This window comes from Oryza sativa, chromosome 2 (genome assembly GCF_034140825.1).
Source record: "Oryza sativa Japonica Group chromosome 2, ASM3414082v1".
NCBI lineage: Eukaryota > Viridiplantae > Streptophyta > Magnoliopsida > Poales > Poaceae > Oryza > Oryza sativa.
In genome coordinates this window covers 28,573,737-28,592,116 of record NC_089036.1, presented here as the reverse complement: position 1 = coordinate 28,592,116, position 18,380 = coordinate 28,573,737, and the positions used below count along the sequence as shown (strand labels likewise).

At 42.8% G+C, this 18,380-nt stretch overlaps 2 protein-coding genes across 2 annotated transcripts; one reads left to right on the top strand and one right to left on the bottom strand.

Annotated features, from left to right (window-relative positions):
* Positions 1–5,390: 5,390 nt before the first annotated feature.
* LOC4330352 (RING-H2 finger protein ATL80) lies at positions 5,391–6,464 on the top strand. Its single transcript, XM_015769777.3, has one exon. The coding sequence runs from the start codon at positions 5,529–5,531 to the stop codon at positions 6,096–6,098; it is 570 nt and encodes a 189-aa protein (XP_015625263.1). The 5' UTR covers positions 5,391–5,528; the 3' UTR covers positions 6,099–6,464.
* Positions 6,465–11,288: 4,824 nt separating this feature from the next.
* LOC4330351 (calcium-dependent protein kinase 5-like) lies at positions 11,289–17,117 on the bottom strand. Its single transcript, NM_001416834.1, has 7 exons — positions 15,974–17,117; positions 14,947–15,090; positions 14,699–14,851; positions 14,401–14,516; positions 13,948–14,115; positions 12,918–13,142; positions 11,289–11,735 (listed from the first exon to the last, which is right to left on the bottom strand). The coding sequence occupies exons 1-7, from the start codon at positions 16,710–16,712 to the stop codon at positions 11,631–11,633; spliced, it is 1,650 nt and encodes a 549-aa protein (NP_001403763.1). The 5' UTR covers positions 16,713–17,117; the 3' UTR covers positions 11,289–11,630.
* Between the last annotated feature and the right edge of the window lie 1,263 nt (positions 17,118–18,380).

The following is an 18,380-nucleotide window of genomic DNA, read 5'->3' as shown; positions in this document are numbered from 1 at the left end:
ACACTAGTGGTGGCAGCAGTGAATCTGCCATTGCCACTCCACCACTCCTATAACTTGTATAAGTTTTATATCATGGAATAGTCCAGTGTGTGTTTCAAACAAGTAAACACCATATATTTAAATAAGTAAATAAGTGGTACTAACATATTTGATAAAAAAAAATCTCTATGACATATTATAATGTATTTTCTTTTACCCATAGCAACACATGGGTATTTTGCTAATAGAAATAAATTTTCAGGGTTGTATATTAAATCTAATTCTACGTGAATTATCATTATTAATCATAGGAAAAGAAAAAAAAATATGCGCCACTTAGTTTAGAGTTAGTTTGTCCGCTATTGGAGGATGTAAGGGCATCCACAATAGAGTTCAAAAGTGGTCATTCATATGCAATATAATATTTCATTCAACTAGCTAGTAACATTGTGGAACTAGTCCATAGCAAAGAAATAACAAAAGCTAACCATAAGCATATGGGCTGCCCATAGAGCATAAAATATATTATTTGTCTCTATTTCTTCTCTCCTCCTAATACTATTTGCTATCTGTATACATTGGGAATGTTACAATAGTTAAAGTCTATATATGTGGGTCCCATCTATATGGACTACTTTTGCTATATACATTGTTGTTGCCCTGAGGAGGTTTTGAGGTGAAAACAAAGGTGGTTTTGGTCTCTAGGGGCAAATATGCATCACGTGAAAGTTTATAATTAAAGGTTAACCATGAGTTCAACAGTTCAAGTTTGAAAATTGCATATTTTTCCTTTGTATAGTTGTTGACGTGAAAAACATACGCTGGCTTGGGAGATCTGCTTAGCTCTAGTGCAGGTCCAAATCTTGGTGAGGTGCAGGCGTGCTAGTCAGTTTGATCCTGCAACTGACAAGGTATGAAAATAGTAGATCAAATTGTCGATCGGCTGACAAGCCGATAGAGTAGTTCTAGCCGATGTCGATATTAGCCGATAGCGATAGGGTTTTGAGCTATCGGTTATGTGTTTGATGTAGAATCTGACACTTGATATAAATAAAGGCGATCGACTGATAATGATATAATATAACAATAATAATATCCAGTAGAAACCAGTTGGCTAGCAATAATATGATAGAATGAGCACTGATCCGAAGGTTAAAGCATACATCAGCTGGAGGTCCGATGCCATAAAATCCACGAGATTAGATTAAACAGTAAAGCCTTTGTTATTATCGGCTAAATCCAACTTATATGCAATCCTTGTAAGCCAATGCAACGTCCAGATAATTCATCGGCTGAAACCCCGAGGAAACCCTTATTGGCAGTCAACAAGCAGGCTAGAGATTATGGTTCTAAGCACAACTTGGTAGATCAAACTTAACTGATGCATCACTAATTATGAAAAGAAACATAATATCTAGACAATCGAGCCCTTGACTAATTTTCAGGGTGATAGATGCCTTAGCTAATCTAATCTAGTAAAACAATTTAGCCGATACCGACGGAAACCCTAAAGCGAGAGACAACTGATAGAGTTCCGCCTAAAGCGAGAGACAACCGATATAGCTAAATTGAGATACTAAGACTAGATTAACTAAGACATATGATAAATAACCAGGCAAATATATCAACCAAACCAGAGTAATCCAAGAGGTCGAATGTACTGATGTAGCCTTGAACAACACCGACGTAGATACGATTGCCTGGGCCGGTGGAATATTGGATTTACCCCTTCGCCGGAGATCAAAACCGATGCAGCCCAGCGTCAGGTGCTAAGTCCTGTCGGACGATAAAATAAAGTAGAAAAGACAAAAGGTGGCGATGCGCCGAATTGTATTGATCGTGAGAGAGATCTTACAATGACCCCGGGTGTACATATTTATACCCATGGGGAGATACAGTCCTTGTAGTACAAGAAAGAAACTTTCCTAAAGATAAAAGGAATACATAAAGTCCTTATAGGACACTAAACATATTTTCCTAGAGATAAAAGGAAACTAATAAACTATTATTAATTAATAGATAACTTGTCATGCCGTATCCTCCTTGATAAGCTTTGTTTAATAGATTAATTTCCTTAACCGAATATAGCAAGAATCCGACTATTGGCGATGTGATAATTCAAATTTCACTGTTGACAATAGTTTAAGGTGAAGATATTATCTCCTTCATATGCGACCATTTATTTTTCAGATGATTCGATCAGCATAGCTTTTTATCTTAGTACGTTACTAACAACTAGCATGGTGGTCCGCGCAGATTGCGCGGCTAGCATCATTATATTTTCTCTTATATAATAGCATATATGTTTTCTCATTATATTATTAAAATATATTACAATGACGACATAATTTTAAATTTTGCAATGACTTTTCAAAACTACTAATGTGTAATAACTACTCTAGTCTCCTCTTCTAATATTCCTTATTTTTTAATTCTGAATTTCAGCTATTTCTAAATTGTATTTCTATATGGACTCTGCTCTTTTCTTTTTCTCTGATTAATGTGAGAATTTCTAAGCCATGAGAGCGAACGTGGAGGCTCCTTTTTATTCCGAATTTTAGTTGGTTTTAAATTTCAATATGAACTCTACTCTACTTCTAATATTCCTTATTTTTTAATTCCAAATTTCTATTTTTTTCTTAATTGTATTTCTATATAGACTCTATACTCTACTTCTAATATTTCTTATTTTTAATTCTGACTTTCGGTTATTTCCTAATTGTATTTCTATATGCTATTATACAATTCGGCTTACCTTACTAAAAGGAAGTGCCCAGTTTTACTCGGTCTAAAAGTGTAATTTGGTGCTTCAGGTGAAAAATCTTTCTGTTGTGTCGCACCTGTGTAGTTTCGTGGCTCTCTGTTTCTCGTCCACAACAACCGTCACGCTGATCCGAGAGAAAGGTGGCGCTGTGCTAGCTTTTGATCACACTCCAAAAAGCCCACCCTAAGGCGGCTACACATCGTGTGTGGCTCAGTGCCTAGCTTAGGCTTGAAAAGTGGCATCCACCCCCAAATCACCGATTCGCTATTACCTCGACACATCGATCAAACATGAAACACACTCCCATCGTGCATAGCAACATAGCATATACAAGATACAACATGCAAACCTGCACGTCGAGCTGCAGCCGTGCGTGCATAGCTGCTTACCGCTGGGTCGTATTCGTACATCTCGTGTAACCTACCGTTCAGTTACGCTTGGTTCGCCCCCCATGTGATATAGTGATATGTGCTGCGGAAAGGCGCCGCTGCCATGTGCGAAGTGGCTGCTTTTGGGCTCTCGCACCACTACAACAAAAAAGGGACTATACGTACTTCCGCAGCATGGAGGCTACTGAAAGGCGAGAAATTCTCTCGGCAAGCCGTCCTCGGCGAGAGCAAGATCGCATCGTCTTTCGAATATCTCACGGCTCATCACCAGTAGTCACCGGTGTTCCTTTCCGCATCTCGCACCGGTACAACACGTCGCAAATAAGATGAAGCCGAAATTGTTCGGCTAGGCTCAAGCCATATCGAACGAGCCCCACGTCGCAAATTTGGAGCGGCAACCCGGCAAGCGTTTCTGCGCGCTTTCTGTGAGGGGGAGAATGTGCGTCCTCTGGGCGTGTTTCCCGTCTCGGGTCGCGGCGGCCATGCACAGTTTTGCACACACGCCATGTAAAAGAGAAAAAAAGAACGGTGGTGAGGGAAGGGAAATGCCCAAGCGTGACCACCACTAGCATAAACGGGAAAAGCTGGTTGCCTGCACGCATGAGAGAACATGTAGGCTGTGGCAGCGTGACACATGTAGATGTAGCGAGAGAAACGCCGAAAGTATCTGTACCAGGATTGTTTCGTGTGGCTCCTGGCTCGGACATCTGTCCCTTGCTCGCAACCTTTTGCTACCAAAAAAAAGTGTTCCACTCTCTGGGTTGTGTTGTGGGTGCTACTACTAAGGATTATAGTGCCAATCGCATAAATCTTTCCCTGGAACCCTTGAGAGTTGGGTGTATGCTATTATGCTGCTCACTCACGAGACAAGTGAAATATTTAGAATGTATTTTTGTGTCTAATCAAGGCTTTAGTTCGTGGCATTCCTCTATGAGGAAGTTTCTTTTTAACAACCATAAATCAATGTTAGTCTAAATCTCGATTCTGAGATTTAAAACCGTGTACTATCAGCTTTTAACCATCTCAGTGGTTCTGAAGTTCATCCATTAGAAGGGCCATGTGTGATTTTTAGCTGGCGTCGTCACTTTTAGGGATTTGTTGGGAGTGTAGCGTGGTTTGGCCCATTCCCGCTACTCGGGGTCTGTTTCTAGCCGTCGTAGTTTCTCTAAGCTTCAACTTTTTTCATTTGCTTTTTCTCCCTCCCCCTAGCATAAGTTGGTCTGGCTGACTGTGTCGTATAAATAAAACTATTTTTCTTCTAATATATTAACGTGCAATCCTTTTACGCGTTCGCGAAAAAAAAACTTTTAATGTTCTAAGAGGCTGTTCATTTCAACCTTGTACCTATTTTAGAGTGGCTTTGAATGATACGTCACTAACGTGGCTACGTGGTCCGCTTGCAGTCTTGCACCAAGTGATGTAGGTTGCAGATCTGTCTTATGAAACTGGTTTTTTTTTATACAATTTTAAATTCAAAACTAGTTTTGTTCTGAGTAGGCTGAAATTGGATGGTTTAAAAGTTGAAATTAAATAGGAGTATATGGCTTCAAAGTTAAGGCTCGATTTCAAACTTCGTGGAATTTCAAGTTGTAAAATGGGCTTTTCCTTAATTTGTTTGACCTAGCACATTGGAGAAGTCGATGTATGCTGCTATTTTACTATTGCCTATAGCAAAACACAATTATACTATAGTAGTTCCCTGCGCAATTGCACCGGTGCTAATTGTATTGTATCTGAAATGTAGAACTTTCTCTTAGTTCTACCCTTGTGCTTATTTCTAAAAAGAAAATTGTATTTATGGTGCAGCAAGAGTAGAATAGCTTCATCTTTTCGTTTATGCTTATAATTATCAGCCAAAATTTAAATTTTTAAACTTAAATTTAAAGCTGATTTTAGGGTTTTTTCATTAAAGTTTATTTTTTTAGCCTTTACTTTTAGATCGCTAAAAAAATTTTATTTACAAATTACTTTCCGTTCGTAAATATGTCGTTTGGTTTATTCGGACAGAAGGTATTTCCGCTTAATTTGTTTGTGACTTGAGATATACAGTAGTACTATCGAAAGAGAGCATTATCAGTCCCACTTAAAACCCTCTTCCGCCAAAGTGTGGGAGCCCAAAGCAGAGGTCCTACTACTCTCATTTTCTCAAGTCTCAAGTGACTTATGCCTTTGTTTTTTTTCCCCGGAATTCCATCCATTTTTTCAAAGACCAAAAGTCGCCAAGCAACTGCCCGCGGGAGCTCTATATAAAGCAAGCAAACCAACCCCATCCTACACTACCTCACACGCCTCTCGCGCTGCTCAATCTCCCACACTGCTCGGCAGCTTAGCTAGCTCGCGGCTCGCTTGATCACGCCATTTTTCTTCGATTCGATCGATCTCCTGGTGTGCCAGCCATGGCGAGAATGCTCCTTGAGGCGGCCGCCTCCGGCTCGGTGGAGGACTCACTCAACTCGGACCTCGTCGTCATCCTCGCCGGGCTGCTCTGCGCGCTCATCTGCGTCCTCGGCCTCGGCCTCGTCGCCCGGTGCGCGTGCACGCGCCGCTGGGCGCGGGCCGCCGGCGGCGGGACAGCGGCTGGCGGCGGCGGCGGTGGCGCCGCCGCGGCGAACAAGGGCGTCAAGAAGGAGGTGCTGCGGTCGCTCCCGACCGTGACGTACGTCTCCGACGGCGGCGGCGGCGAGGCGGAGGAGTGCGCCATCTGCCTCGTGGAGTTCGAGGACGGGCAGGCCGTGCGCGTGCTGCCGCAGTGCGACCACCGCTTCCACGCCGCCTGCATCGACACGTGGCTGCGCGCGCACTCGTCGTGCCCGTCGTGCCGCCGCGTGCTCGTCGCCGCCGAGATGCCCCCCGGCGAGCGGTGCGGCCGCTGCGGCGCGCGCTCCGGCGGCCGCGGCATCGGCGCGCTGCTCTTGAATTACTGGAAGGCGCCGGCCTGCGACGCCGAGGGGCCAGAGTTGGCGTAGTGGCATGCGCACTAACTCTGCGTCTGTCTGGTCTTTAACCAAGATGGGAAAAAAAGAAGACATCATTAGACAGACATTAACCAGTGTGCAACCTCATTGGTTAATCTCTATTGATTTCTTTTCTTTCTTCCCTTTTCTTGGTTTTCATTTAGCCTTGTAGATTCCATTCTTTTTTAGGTTTTGCCTGTGAGTACCAGTGAGTAGTGTGACTAGCTAGCAATGGTGAGCATTTGGTAGCATCAGCTACCAGGATGTATGTAAGCACCGATTTGTTGGGGGGAAATGTGTGAAAAATTGCTGTAACTTATTTGCACATATATTGGAATTTTATACGCAGTTATCTTTAACTGCGATGTTGAATCCAAATTTGGTACTGCTGGTAACACTTTTGTTTTGGCCTGCAATGCTTCATGACTTCATGTGCAATTTTCATTTCGAAAAATGTCCATAACAATGAGCACATGGGACCATGAGACAATTTAGCAGTTATTTGTAAGATCTGTGCTTTTCACTTTTAGAAAAAGCCTTTGTGAAGATCCCTAGTTATTTCGGTTGCTCAAGTAGCCGAGTGTGTGTTTGTTCGAAATTAGTTGTGTGTTAAAATTACGTTGAGAAGTGCTACGGAAAGAAAATAATTACTATGTGCTTTCTTAGTTGATCTTCATAAAATTTGTCCAATTATTATAGCAGGATTACAGAATCACAGTTTTTTTTGAATATTTTTAAATTTAAAGTTCCAAAACTTTTTTTTTAAAAAAAACAAGCTTTTTGACCACACTACTAGAGGTAGCGTTGCAAGGCAACATTGACAACAGTAGTGTCATGCCATCGCGAGTAGCATGGAGAAATATTTGCCAGTCCATGATTTTTCACCGAGATGATAATGTTTTCTTGCCATGCTAATTAAATTGGTGTTGTAAATAGGTTCAGATCTAGAAATGAGCTTTCGATGGGTTTATTTTTAAAAATTAAATTTAGAAAGGTTTTAAAAAAATCCAGAATCGTGAGTGTTGTTATGGCCCACTAGGATACCTGGCCATTCTTGTAGGATCGAATTGAAAAAAAAAAGATTGCATAATAACGAGTAAACAAAATAATACACTTTTTAAGGGCAATAAGCAAAAAAGCATTTTCGGAGAGGCAGAGACAATGAAGACTTGAAGAGCCATGTTTCGACTCTTGCACTGTTGTTTACCACCTTTTGGAGGATCTTAAGGATAAGCATATGCCTTGACATGGAATGATTAATTAATACTCTCTTCGTACTCATAAAGGAAGTCGTTTAGGACAATGTTTAAGTCAAACCTTGGGAATATAAATCATGAATAACTCTCAAGTTGTTGAGTTTGAAAATGTAAAAATTATATGAATATATTTGTCTTAAAATATATTTTCATAAAAGTATACATATATTTTTTTCTCGAACGCGCAAAAGGATTGCACGTCAATATATTAGAAGAATAGAATGTTTGTCACACGACGCAATCAGTCAGACCGACTTATGCCAAGAAAGGAGGAAAAAAGACTAAAATAAAGAAGAGACGAAAAACTACTGTGACGGTTACACACAACTCCAAATAGCTGGAAGGGGACAGAGCCACTACCTTCCCAGGAGAACCCCAAAAATAGCTATACCAGCTAAAGACCAAAGGTGGCCCTCAGAGAGGATGGACTCAAGGAAAAGTATACATATATCACTTTTTAATAAATATTTTTATAGAAACAAGAAGTCAAAGTTATGTTTTGGAGATCGTGTCGCTGTCCAAAATGACTTCATTTATGAGTATGGAGAGAGTAACTTGTAACTGTGTTTAACATCAAATGTAGGGAGTAAGGTGGTGTTTGGATCCAAGGACTTAACTTTAGTCCCTTTATTTAGACACTAATTTAGAGTATTAAATATAGACTACTTACAAAACTAATTACATAAATGAAAGCTATTTCGCGAGACAAATTTTTTAAGCCTAATTAATCCATAATTAGAGAATGTTTACTGTAGCATCACATATGCTAATCATGGATTAATTAGGCTCAATAGATTTGTCTCGCGAATTAGTCCAAGATTATGGATGGGTTTTATTAATAGTCTACGTTTAATATTTATAATTAGTGTCCAAACATCCGATGTGATAGTTAGTCCCATCTAAACAGGTCCTAAGACTATGCCAAAGTGGAAACTGATGCAGAGGATGAGTCCCGCTCTGAGGCTCTATCAGCTCTTGGATCCGAAAGAGCCGGTCACTGGCGCACTCACAATTCCACATCCCCTCCAAGATTCATGATTGGTTGAAGCGGCCCGGCGAAACAAACGCATGTAAAATGAATTGCAAATACCTTGATTTCCTAATGCACATGTCAGTAGTTTAGTCGCTGAAAGAGCAAAGTGTCCCAGCAAGCAAAATACAAAATAGCCACACAATGACACAAACTCAAGCACTTGCAGCAGTAGTTTGGTCAACCAATATCTGAGCACCTTCTCCTGATCGTAAGTCAAATCAGTAATATTGTTTAATGCAAAAGATAAGATGAGAATGTGCACCTTCTGTATTATGGATTGGATAGATTTCCCGTTCACGAATTAGTGGCGTTGGTTAGGCTGCAGGTGAGGTGGGCTTCCCTGGCACCATGGCCAACCACAAGCTCACAAATCAAGCTCTTTCCTTTGCAATAAAATAGTTGAAATCTCTTTGTTTGATCGTCTCTTCATTGCACGCTGTTCTTGGCGCTTTTTCCAGCCGACCTCTTATCTGATAGTATAACCATAAAATACATCTCAGAGAATTCTAGTCTCTGTCTGATGGCATTAAGAATGAAATCTTGTTGCCTCCCCCAATACGGTCGGATGCTTCCTCGCACAAGGGGTAAAGTACATCCTGATAACGATCGAAATGGACAGGTGGAAAACGAAAGCAAAGGTAAGATCACACGTGGAAAATTTACTTTCAAGAAGATGACACCGGAAATCGGAATGGAAGCTTCACTGTCAGAGATGATTCGTGCAAATGCTTGCTGGGATTCTTCCTCCGGCTTAGTGCTGTGGCGCATCAAGTCAAGCTAGCTACACTAGGAAGCAAGTAGCAAGCCCTGAACCACTCACTCAACCGACTGAGCGACTGAAGGCTTTGACGTGAGCACTACCGATCGAGAAATTTGTTAACGATATCTCATATCTCCCTCCCTGATCCTGATGGAGATGGAACGCGCGTATTATTGAGGTCACGGAGGGAGACAAGTGCAGATGTTGCCGCGCTGGCCCCGGTTAACTATAAGCTGCGCTGCATGTGGAGTGGAGTCAACCGGGGGGGGGGGGGGGGGGGGGGGGGGCGATCCGCTGAGAGGGGCGGGGTGAGCGGCACCGCGTATTTTTCAACCAAAGTGCACACGAGTGGCGACGGGGTCCGATGGCCAAGTTGGACGGTGGACGCAGCCGGGGTCAACGTACGCCGCGGGCGCCATTTGCGTGTATGTTGTGTGCAGTGGATGGATGGATGCGTGGGCGCGCCGCGCGCGTGTGGAGCAGTGGGAGAGAGAGAGAGGGACGCTCGCGGCGTTCGTGGCGGTTGGCGCGACTGCTGAGGAGGGCGCATTACCGGTGGGTGTTCGTTGGCGACGACGCTGAAACGAGAGGGGATGATGCATTGGTGGAGTTTGTTCGGTTTGTCCACAGATTGTGGCATATATGAGCCAGAAACCCGGGGGCGGACGAGACGACTGTGCGTTGGGCCCTTGACCCCTGTGGCCATGCCATGATTTGCAAGTTGCAGCCGCAAGCCAGCCCGTCCACTACGGGGCGAGCCGGCGAGCTTACTCAGGCTACCGCATCAAGGCATTCAGGCACGCGTCCGTTGGCGTTGATAGCTAGCTCCAGCATCCCCACGTCTCGACGTCGACGAGATTGGGGGACAGCGGCGGCGCGCGTGCGGTACATATTGGTAGTACATCACCGTGCACTGATCCATCTCTCATCTGCCTCGGCCGGCCGGCCGACTGACCACCACGTCGTAATCCGGTAATCCCTTCTTTCTCATCTCTTCCTCAAGTCGAGCCGTTGCACGCTAATTAAAGAAGCTTCGATGGGCCTGCGTGGAGCAATCTGAATTCTGAAAGCACGCAGGCCGGCATCGTGCACAGCAACAACTCAGCAACAGGGCAACAGCAAGTCCCTCCGGGATCCCGAGTTTTCGTCTCTTAAGGGCCCCTTTGATTTGTAGGAAAAATGTAGGAATTTTGGAGGATTTCAATCCTATGGAAAAAAATCCTATGAAGGCCTTTGAGACAAAGGATTGAATCCTATCCAATCCTTTAAAATTCCTATGGAATGAGTAATCCTATGCACATTTTGGAGGAAAGTTAGCAAGAGGTCTAACCTCTTGGAACATTTCCTCTGAGTCTATCTCTCTCATCTGATTCCTGCGTTTTTCCTGTGGTCCAATCAAACGGCCATTCCTGTGTTTTTCCTGTGTTTTGCAATCCTCTGTTTTACAATTGTATTCCTGTCAGAATCCTGTGTTTTTCCTATTCCTCTGTTTTTTCATTCCTACGATTCAAAGGGGCCCTAAACGTTTATTTAAGGGTTTAGGCTGTGTTTAGTTCAACACAAAGTTTAGATTTTGGTTGAAATTGAAGATGATGTGACTGAAAAGTTGTGTGTGTATGACATGTTGATGTGATGAAAAAGTACTGAAGTTTGGATCCAAACTTTGAGTCTAAACACAGCCTTAGAGCATTACCAACGATTCCACTGAATCTTAAATCTAAAAAATATTTTTAAGGAACTTTTGCTAATGCTCACAGTCGTAGGCGTAATTAATGTATAGATGTTACATGTCTAATTCATACACCACACCACAAGCATTTCGTTGTTGATGAGTATGTTACCTATCACTAAAAAAATTAGTCATAAATACGAATACCCATGTTAAGTTTAAAACTTGAACTCGCATAGATAAGGATCCTGATTAGTTAAAGCGACACTCACTTTCTGATACGATCCTTCCTTACGTACCGTGAGGCCACCGTTCCTTCGACCGGTACTGCCTCTCGGGCCGATGTCATGCCAGGCTGCCTTGGTCTGGGCCTCTCGGCCCATAACATGTGTACATGTGCCGTGTTGTGCGTTTTATCGTGTAGGAAAGAAGAGGAAACTCAGGTGTTCTTCATGTAATAAGAAAAACACAGAGGAAACTCAGGTGTGACGAACTGCAGAAATTAGGCCCTGTGGCAACGTATATGAACATTGTAGCCTAGTTTGCGCATGGCATGGGCACTTTCCCACCCCGTGCATTTCGTAGAAATAACAGGAGCAGTTGAATTAGATGAACAATTAGAATTCCCTGAACCTGAAACACATACCGACTGTTGAATTAGATGAACAATTAGAATCCCCTGAACCTGAAACACATACCCACACCTACAAGGCTACAACTGACAGCGTACAAAAATTGCAGGCAGTGTCCGTATAGAGCATGGAGATTGAAGAAGTTTCAAAGCTGCACTGTGGACGTTCAGACTTCATAGTGCACCAGGTGCGTCTCATCTCATGCTTATATTCAAGCTGTTTCTCATTGTTCTCCTCCCAACACCCATATTGCCCTTTGTCATCATGGCAACGAATTCCCCGTAGTCAATGCGACCATCCTGATGAAAAGGAGTGAAATAAGTGCAATTAGATCACTGCTACATAAAAGATATTTTCTTCTAAGCGCAGTAACTAGTAAACCATATCAATAGACATTCAACCACGAACATTTGGACGATATGTATTGAAGAAACAACACAAACAGCAATGGGTTCAGCAATTCACATGTTCTACAAAATGAATGTTCAAGTTTCGTACACCACAGTATATCACTAGGAAAGCATAACCTGACATGTCATGTCCTGCAGATATATCCCTAGTGATTCCCATGAAATTATTACTACCTCCATTTCACCACATATATCCAATCTGTTAGGAAAATCAAGACCATATGTATTTTCTATATTTCCACTATCTACCCCAACTTTAATGTTGTGGAAGAGGTCAATTGGTTGTAATATTCAGTTGATATGTGAGGTATGGCTATATCTCGTTAATTTTTCTTAGATTTAGTGCTGCTTTTGTTTTTATGTATGGTTAAATTGTTTTTTTTTTGTGAAACAGTACTAATGCAGTTTTGTTCCATGACAAGCTTTGACAAGTGAAATCTTTTAAAGTTCCTTAAACAGATTATTAATAAAGAGTAAAGTGCATAGGCGGTCCTTAAACTTGTAAGGTTGTGTCATCTAGGTCCCCAAACTCTCAAAATGCACATCTAGGTCCCAGAACTTGTCAAAGTGTATCATTTAGGTCCCAAATCGACATAGCCCCTATAGAATCCTATGTGACGCTGATATGGCATGCCATATGGACGTGATATGTCCTTTTCTTCTTTCTCCCTTCTTTTTTCTTCGTTTTCTTCTCATTCTTCTTTTTTTTCCTTTCTTCTACTCGGGAAAAGAAAAAAAAAGGAGAAGAAAGAAAAAAAAGAGGAGGAAAAGATAAGAAAAGAAGAAAAAGATAAATGGGTTTCATTTGTTAGTCAAAATGATGCCACGTCTTGTCCGTGTGGCATGCCACATCAGTGCCACGTAAGATCCTATAGGGGCTAGGGCGATTTGGGACCTAAATGACACACTATGACAAGTTCTTGGACTTGTATGTATTTTGAGAGTTTAGGGACCTAGATGACACACCCCTGCAAGTTTAAGGACCGCCCGTGCACTTTACTCATTAATAAATATTTGTATATCCTTCCTGCATGTGTTAGCTATAACAAACTAATGGGGCAACATGCTTACATTATCCTGATCAGCTTCTTTAATGACGTCATCGAGAAAAGCATCTGGCATGTTATGCTCTTTGCAAGCTTGCTGAAGCTCATCCACCGTAATATAACCACTGCCATCTTTGTCGAAATAAGAAAAGGCTGCCACTAGATGTTCCTCTCGCTCTAGTTTATTGAGATGCAGAGTAGCAGCAATGAATTCTATATAATCAATGGTTCCACTGTTGTCCACATCCGCCTAAAGTTATTCAAACAAAAATAAATATGTAAGCCCACAGTTCAGTTTTCCAAGGAATAATAAACTCTACACCATAAAACATACACCCGTTACATAAGGGAGACTGTAAATTAAAACAACAGGGGCACACAAAAATAAAAAACCGAGATGAAGTTATAAGCATTTACTGCCACATAAGCATATGCTCACTGAAATAAAAATAACCTTTCTGTGTTTGTCCTGTTTTTGTTCGCCCCTAGTTAGTTGAGTGAAAGCTTTCTTTGTAAACCTTGTTTACTTCTTCTTAATGCACAGTACAGATATGTAAACCTTTTGAGTATTCACAAAAATTGAAAATAAGTTCTAGCTGAAGAAAGCCTAAAAAAAAATGTTTTCTTGTGGTTTGGAAATGAAATCACATGGCAATCAGAGAAGACAAAAATATGACTCAACTTCAAATAATCGGTGAAATACAGTAGATTAGTTTAATAGAGATAGTTTGTCTAATTTCACTCACACGGTCACACAGACAACAGTTCTGCCTAAGATGCAAACCATATACTAGACACTAAGGAGACACATCCATGGCATTCAGTTTCTGCAATCAATGATGTTTTAATTCAATGAAGAAAAAGCATGGGTCACTGATCATAAAACTTGGCTTTTGTGTACATGTGCAACAGTGCAAGGAACCAGGTGGCAGACTTTCAGTGCTCTTTCTGTTCAGAAAGAAGCAATCTGGATCATAAAATATCTAAAAACATGCAGGAAGGATCCTTAAGCTAGCAATCATAAATGTTAATTTTAATAGATTTCACCAACTTACCGCCTCCATAAGATCACGAATCTCAGTATCCTTTAGTGTTGAGCCATATTTTCTCATGCCTTCTTTGAGTTCATCATATGTAATTGCACCACTATTATCTGTGTCCATTGCCTTGAACATTTCCTTCAATCCTGCAATCTCCTCCTCTGAAAGGCTTTCAGCAATTACCTGGCAGGACAAACCGTCAGTCAGCATAAAACTTAGCAAATGTGCCCCCATAAGTACTGGTCATGTAATAGAGTATAAAAACTAGCCCACAAAAGAAAATTCAGATAATAAAGACAGGAAGCAATTCTGAAAAAAAAAACAATCAAAAGGAACAAGACAAGGTAACGGACACTCTAGCCAGCAAACAACAATGGAGGATGACTTCAAATTGCTTGTGAAAGGTGAAGTACTATGATAGCTACCACAGTAACTTTAGAATTGCCAAAAGGAAAAGAATGTACTCACTCGCAAAGCCATCTTCTTTAACTTATTCATTGCTGAAAACTGCTTAATGCGAGAAAGTACAGCAGGATCAAGAGGTCGATCAGGAGCGACTCCATGGTCACAAATCCACGGATGACCTGGTCAGGTATGAAAATAATTCTTTAACATCTTTGTCCAACAGCTGTGCATAAGTAGTTACCATATACTGTTACAAAACTAAATATTTGCACCATAGAGGGCACATTTCAGAACAATACACACACCAAAACATACTGAGTTATTGAAGAAAAGAACTAGAGTAATGGTGAAAATAACTAACATAAAACTTCATGAGCTGTTAGGCGCTCCTTGGGGCGAGGATTCAACATTCTTCTTATAAGATCCTTTGCACTATCAGAAATCACAGGCCAGGGATCGGAATCAAAATCAATTACACCTTTTAACACTGCATCAAATATCCCTTGCTGCGTCTCTGCATTAAATATAGTACAGGTCAGCTTAGACGAGTGAAAACACAAGGTTTGAATTTCCAAGTCAATTTATGATAATAAAGGAGTAAATATATACCTGCCCAAAATGGCGGTACACCACTTAATAGTATGTAAAGAATCACACCAGCTGTCCAAACATCAGCTTCTGGTCCGTAGCATTTACGCAACACTTCTGGGGCCACGTAGTATGGGCTTCCAACAACATCAGTAAAAACTTGACCTAAGAATAGTAAACAACAAACGGAATTTCTTTATAAGATAACTAATTACACTGAAAAATTAATACAGTAAATGCTGCATAAGATGCACATAAATGGTAAATAGATTTATAGAAGAGAGATTCATAGGAAGTGGATTTCGCGATAGATGGTACTTTTAGCTATATGTAAAGTAGCTTCTATTAGTTGCAATGAAACAGTTAGTTTTAGCCCTTTTAGAAGTGGTCAAATCAGTATATCGGTGAATAACATATATTTAGATTCAAATAAGTGTACAAAGACAGGTTCGATTTTGATTGTTCCTATTGCTGTAGTCTGTACAGCAAAGCACCAAACAATCAATTTCTTCTTCTTTTCTTTTTATTATTCATCCACCAGCAGCAGGAAACAATTCAGAAATCGATCTTCACATATTTGTCCCATAATTAATTTATCTTTTTTGAAAAACTGTAAGTTTAACTATTTTTCTTTAGTATTCATAAACTTTTTAAATGAATGCAAAAACCCATATTTTGCTAGCAATCTCATTTACGAACAACAATTGTACCCAAAAAAGAGAGAACCCCAGACCAAGAGCAGCCTTCACCATCTGATGCGTAAATGTTAACATCTAATTATCAGATTGGATCAGTATATGTTGAGTCCCAATGAATGAATGAAATGATTTTAAACGACTAAACTATATTCCTATTCTCTATTCTCAAATCTTAATTTCCATACATTCTCTAGTCAGATGAGCTAAAGCAACTATGTATCATTAATTCCACCAACCAAACCATTCCATCTATTGGACTATTACCATCAACGATTGCTCAGAAAGTGATGGAGCAAGCGCAACAGTCACAGAAATAAATAATTGAGTTTCTAACAGCAGGGGTGACTCACCAGGCTTGAAGAACACAGACAAGCCGAAATCGATGGCCTTGAGCGACAAATCGTCGTCTTTATTCGCCAGCAAGAAGTTCTCGGGCTTGAGATCCCTATGGATAACCCCGAGCGAGTGGCACGCCTCGATGACACCAACGATGATTCGCGTGAGCTCGGCCGCTTTGCGCTCGCTGAATTGCCCGCGCTCGATGATGCGGTCGAACAGCTCGCCCCCGGCGCAGAGCTCCATCACAATGTGAACGTACTGCGGGTCCTCGTAGGCGCCCTTGATGGCGACGACGTTCCGGTGGCCCGCGAGGTGGTGCATGATCTGGATCTCGCGGCGGACGTCCTCGACGTCCTCCTTGGTGATGAGCTTCCGCTTGGCTATGGACTTGCAGGCGTAGTCCACCCCGGTGGCGAGGTCGGTGCAGAGGTAGGTGGTGCCGAACTGCCCCTGCCCGAGCTTGCGCCCGAGCGCGTAGTGCTCGCTCAGGCTCGGGGTCGGGTGCCCGAGCACGTTGGCCGTCAGCTCCGCGGGCGCGGGCGCCCCGCGCTTCATGGACGCGGCGTGCGGCGCGTCCGCCGCCGCCGCAGAACCGCGCGGGGCCTTCTTCCCGGCCGGCTCATCGGCGGCGGCGGCGGCGGCGGCGCTGGTGGCGACGGGCGCGTACCCCGCCTCATCATGCCGCTGCGACGCGCCGCGGAAGCTGGCGAAGTACTTGGATCTAAGCGTGACGCCGCACGTGTTCCCCATCACGCGCTGATGATGCGCGCCGCCGTCCACGCGGCCTCCTCTCGCATCTACCCTAAAGCCTCGCCGCGGGGTTTAGGTAGCGCGCGGCGCGGCGAGGCGAGCAATGGAGGGAGTTGGAAACTTGGAATCGGAAGCGGACGGAAGCAGCAGTGGGGATTGGGAAAGAGAGGGGGGAGGTGGATTGGATGAGGAGGAGGAGGCTTCACGACGGGTTCGCGTCCACGTTTGCGGAAAGCGAGGGGAAGGCCGCTGCTGCCGTCGCGGGACATACATGCAGGCTGCAGCCAGCGTCGCTCTGGCGCCGCGACTCTGCTGCTCCTGCTGGGAAGGCAGGACTCCGATAGATTTACTCCTGCCACTGCCACTGCCCCCACACTGGCTATAGCAACCGGGATGGTCCTGCTGATTCTTCGGATCCTGCCTTTTCCTTCCTTCATTATTCGTTTGGTTAATGCTTGATAGTTTTATTAGTAGTAGTACAGTTCTCCAGTATTTTGCTGCCTGCGTGCATTGCATACATTAACATTCACATCCTGAATACTGTACGTACGTACTCTATCAGATAAGGGTCTATGGAAGCTGGTACACTGACGAGTCACGACAGAAGAAGACGTTGAAAATACATGCCAGCGCGTCGTCGGTGAGAACAAGACGGGTTCGTGCAAGGGGAGAGAAAGGGACCACCGAATGGTCCGCGGGCAACGTGCGGCGGCGGGGGATCAGGGGCGTTCGTGTGGGTGGTGGCACCCCAAGTTGCAGTAGAAACGCTTGATGCTTCCCTTCCCCCAAGGCGGTCTCTTTTCTGTAACCAATCGTTCGAAGGTCTCGGCAGGTTACAGCTAGATAGCCGTGCCTACCCGCAAAGCGGAGTGCAGATGACTGCACGGGTAGAGTTGAGAGCAAGTTTAATAGTATAGCCCACTACTAGCTCCAATTCATCTCTAGCCAATTTAATAGTTAATTCATACAATAGTTGCTTACTATACTATTAATACTCGGTCCCACCTGTCATACACACATTACGTCTTAGAGTCCGTGCTGCAGCTGGCTACATATTTGTAGCCCGCTGCTCTTCTCTCTCATCCTTTATCTCATTAAAATATGTTTACAGCTGGCTAATAGCTTGCTATTGTACCTGCTCTGAGTCGGATAAAAGAGGGCTACACAAGCTGCCTTATCAAATTTGTACTTGTGTGGAAGATAGACAAGAGAAGAGAGATAAAAAAACCGGTTACAGATTTGTAAAAAAACCGGCTACAGATTTGTAGTCAGTTACAGCACGAGCTCTAATAAACTATTTGAGAGAGATGGGTGGAGCATTAATGATACAATATATTTCTACAGCTAACTATTATATGAGTGAGTTATTAGATTGACGGTAGATGATGGTTTAAATTTTGGAGCTGGTAGGGTCCTATATTATTAAACTTTCTCTAATCGGATGAGATCTAATCGGATGAGATGAATGAAAAGAAGAAGAAAATGCGTTTGGGTAGGATTGGTGCCATATCGTCTGATTCACAATCATTACGACTACAAAAGCAAATCGGGACTATTCGTGCGCGAAATCATGTGATGAGGACCGAATCATCCGGTTGAAAGGATCTGGAATAAGTTCATCTAAGGTCCCTTAACTTGTCAACGAATTCGATTTTCGGCCTTCAACTG

What these genes read in the sequence shown, in the direction of transcription:
- LOC4330352 (XM_015769777.3), top strand. Translation starts at nt 5,529, where the DNA reads ATGGCGAGAATGCTCCTTGAGGCGGCCGCCTCCGGCTCGGTGGAGGAC.
- LOC4330351 (NM_001416834.1), bottom strand. Translation starts at nt 16,712, where the DNA reads ATGGGGAACACGTGCGGCGTCACGCTTAGATCCAAGTACTTCGCCAGC. An exon ending in GTCTGTGTTCTTCAAGCCTG is followed by an intron (nt 15,091 to 15,973) that starts GTGAGTCACCCC and finishes TACTATTCTTAG; the next exon opens with GTCAAGTTTTTACTGATGTT. An exon ending in AACAGCTCATGAAGTTTTAT is followed by an intron (nt 14,517 to 14,698) that starts GTTAGTTATTTT and finishes ATACCTGACCAG; the next exon opens with GTCATCCGTGGATTTGTGAC.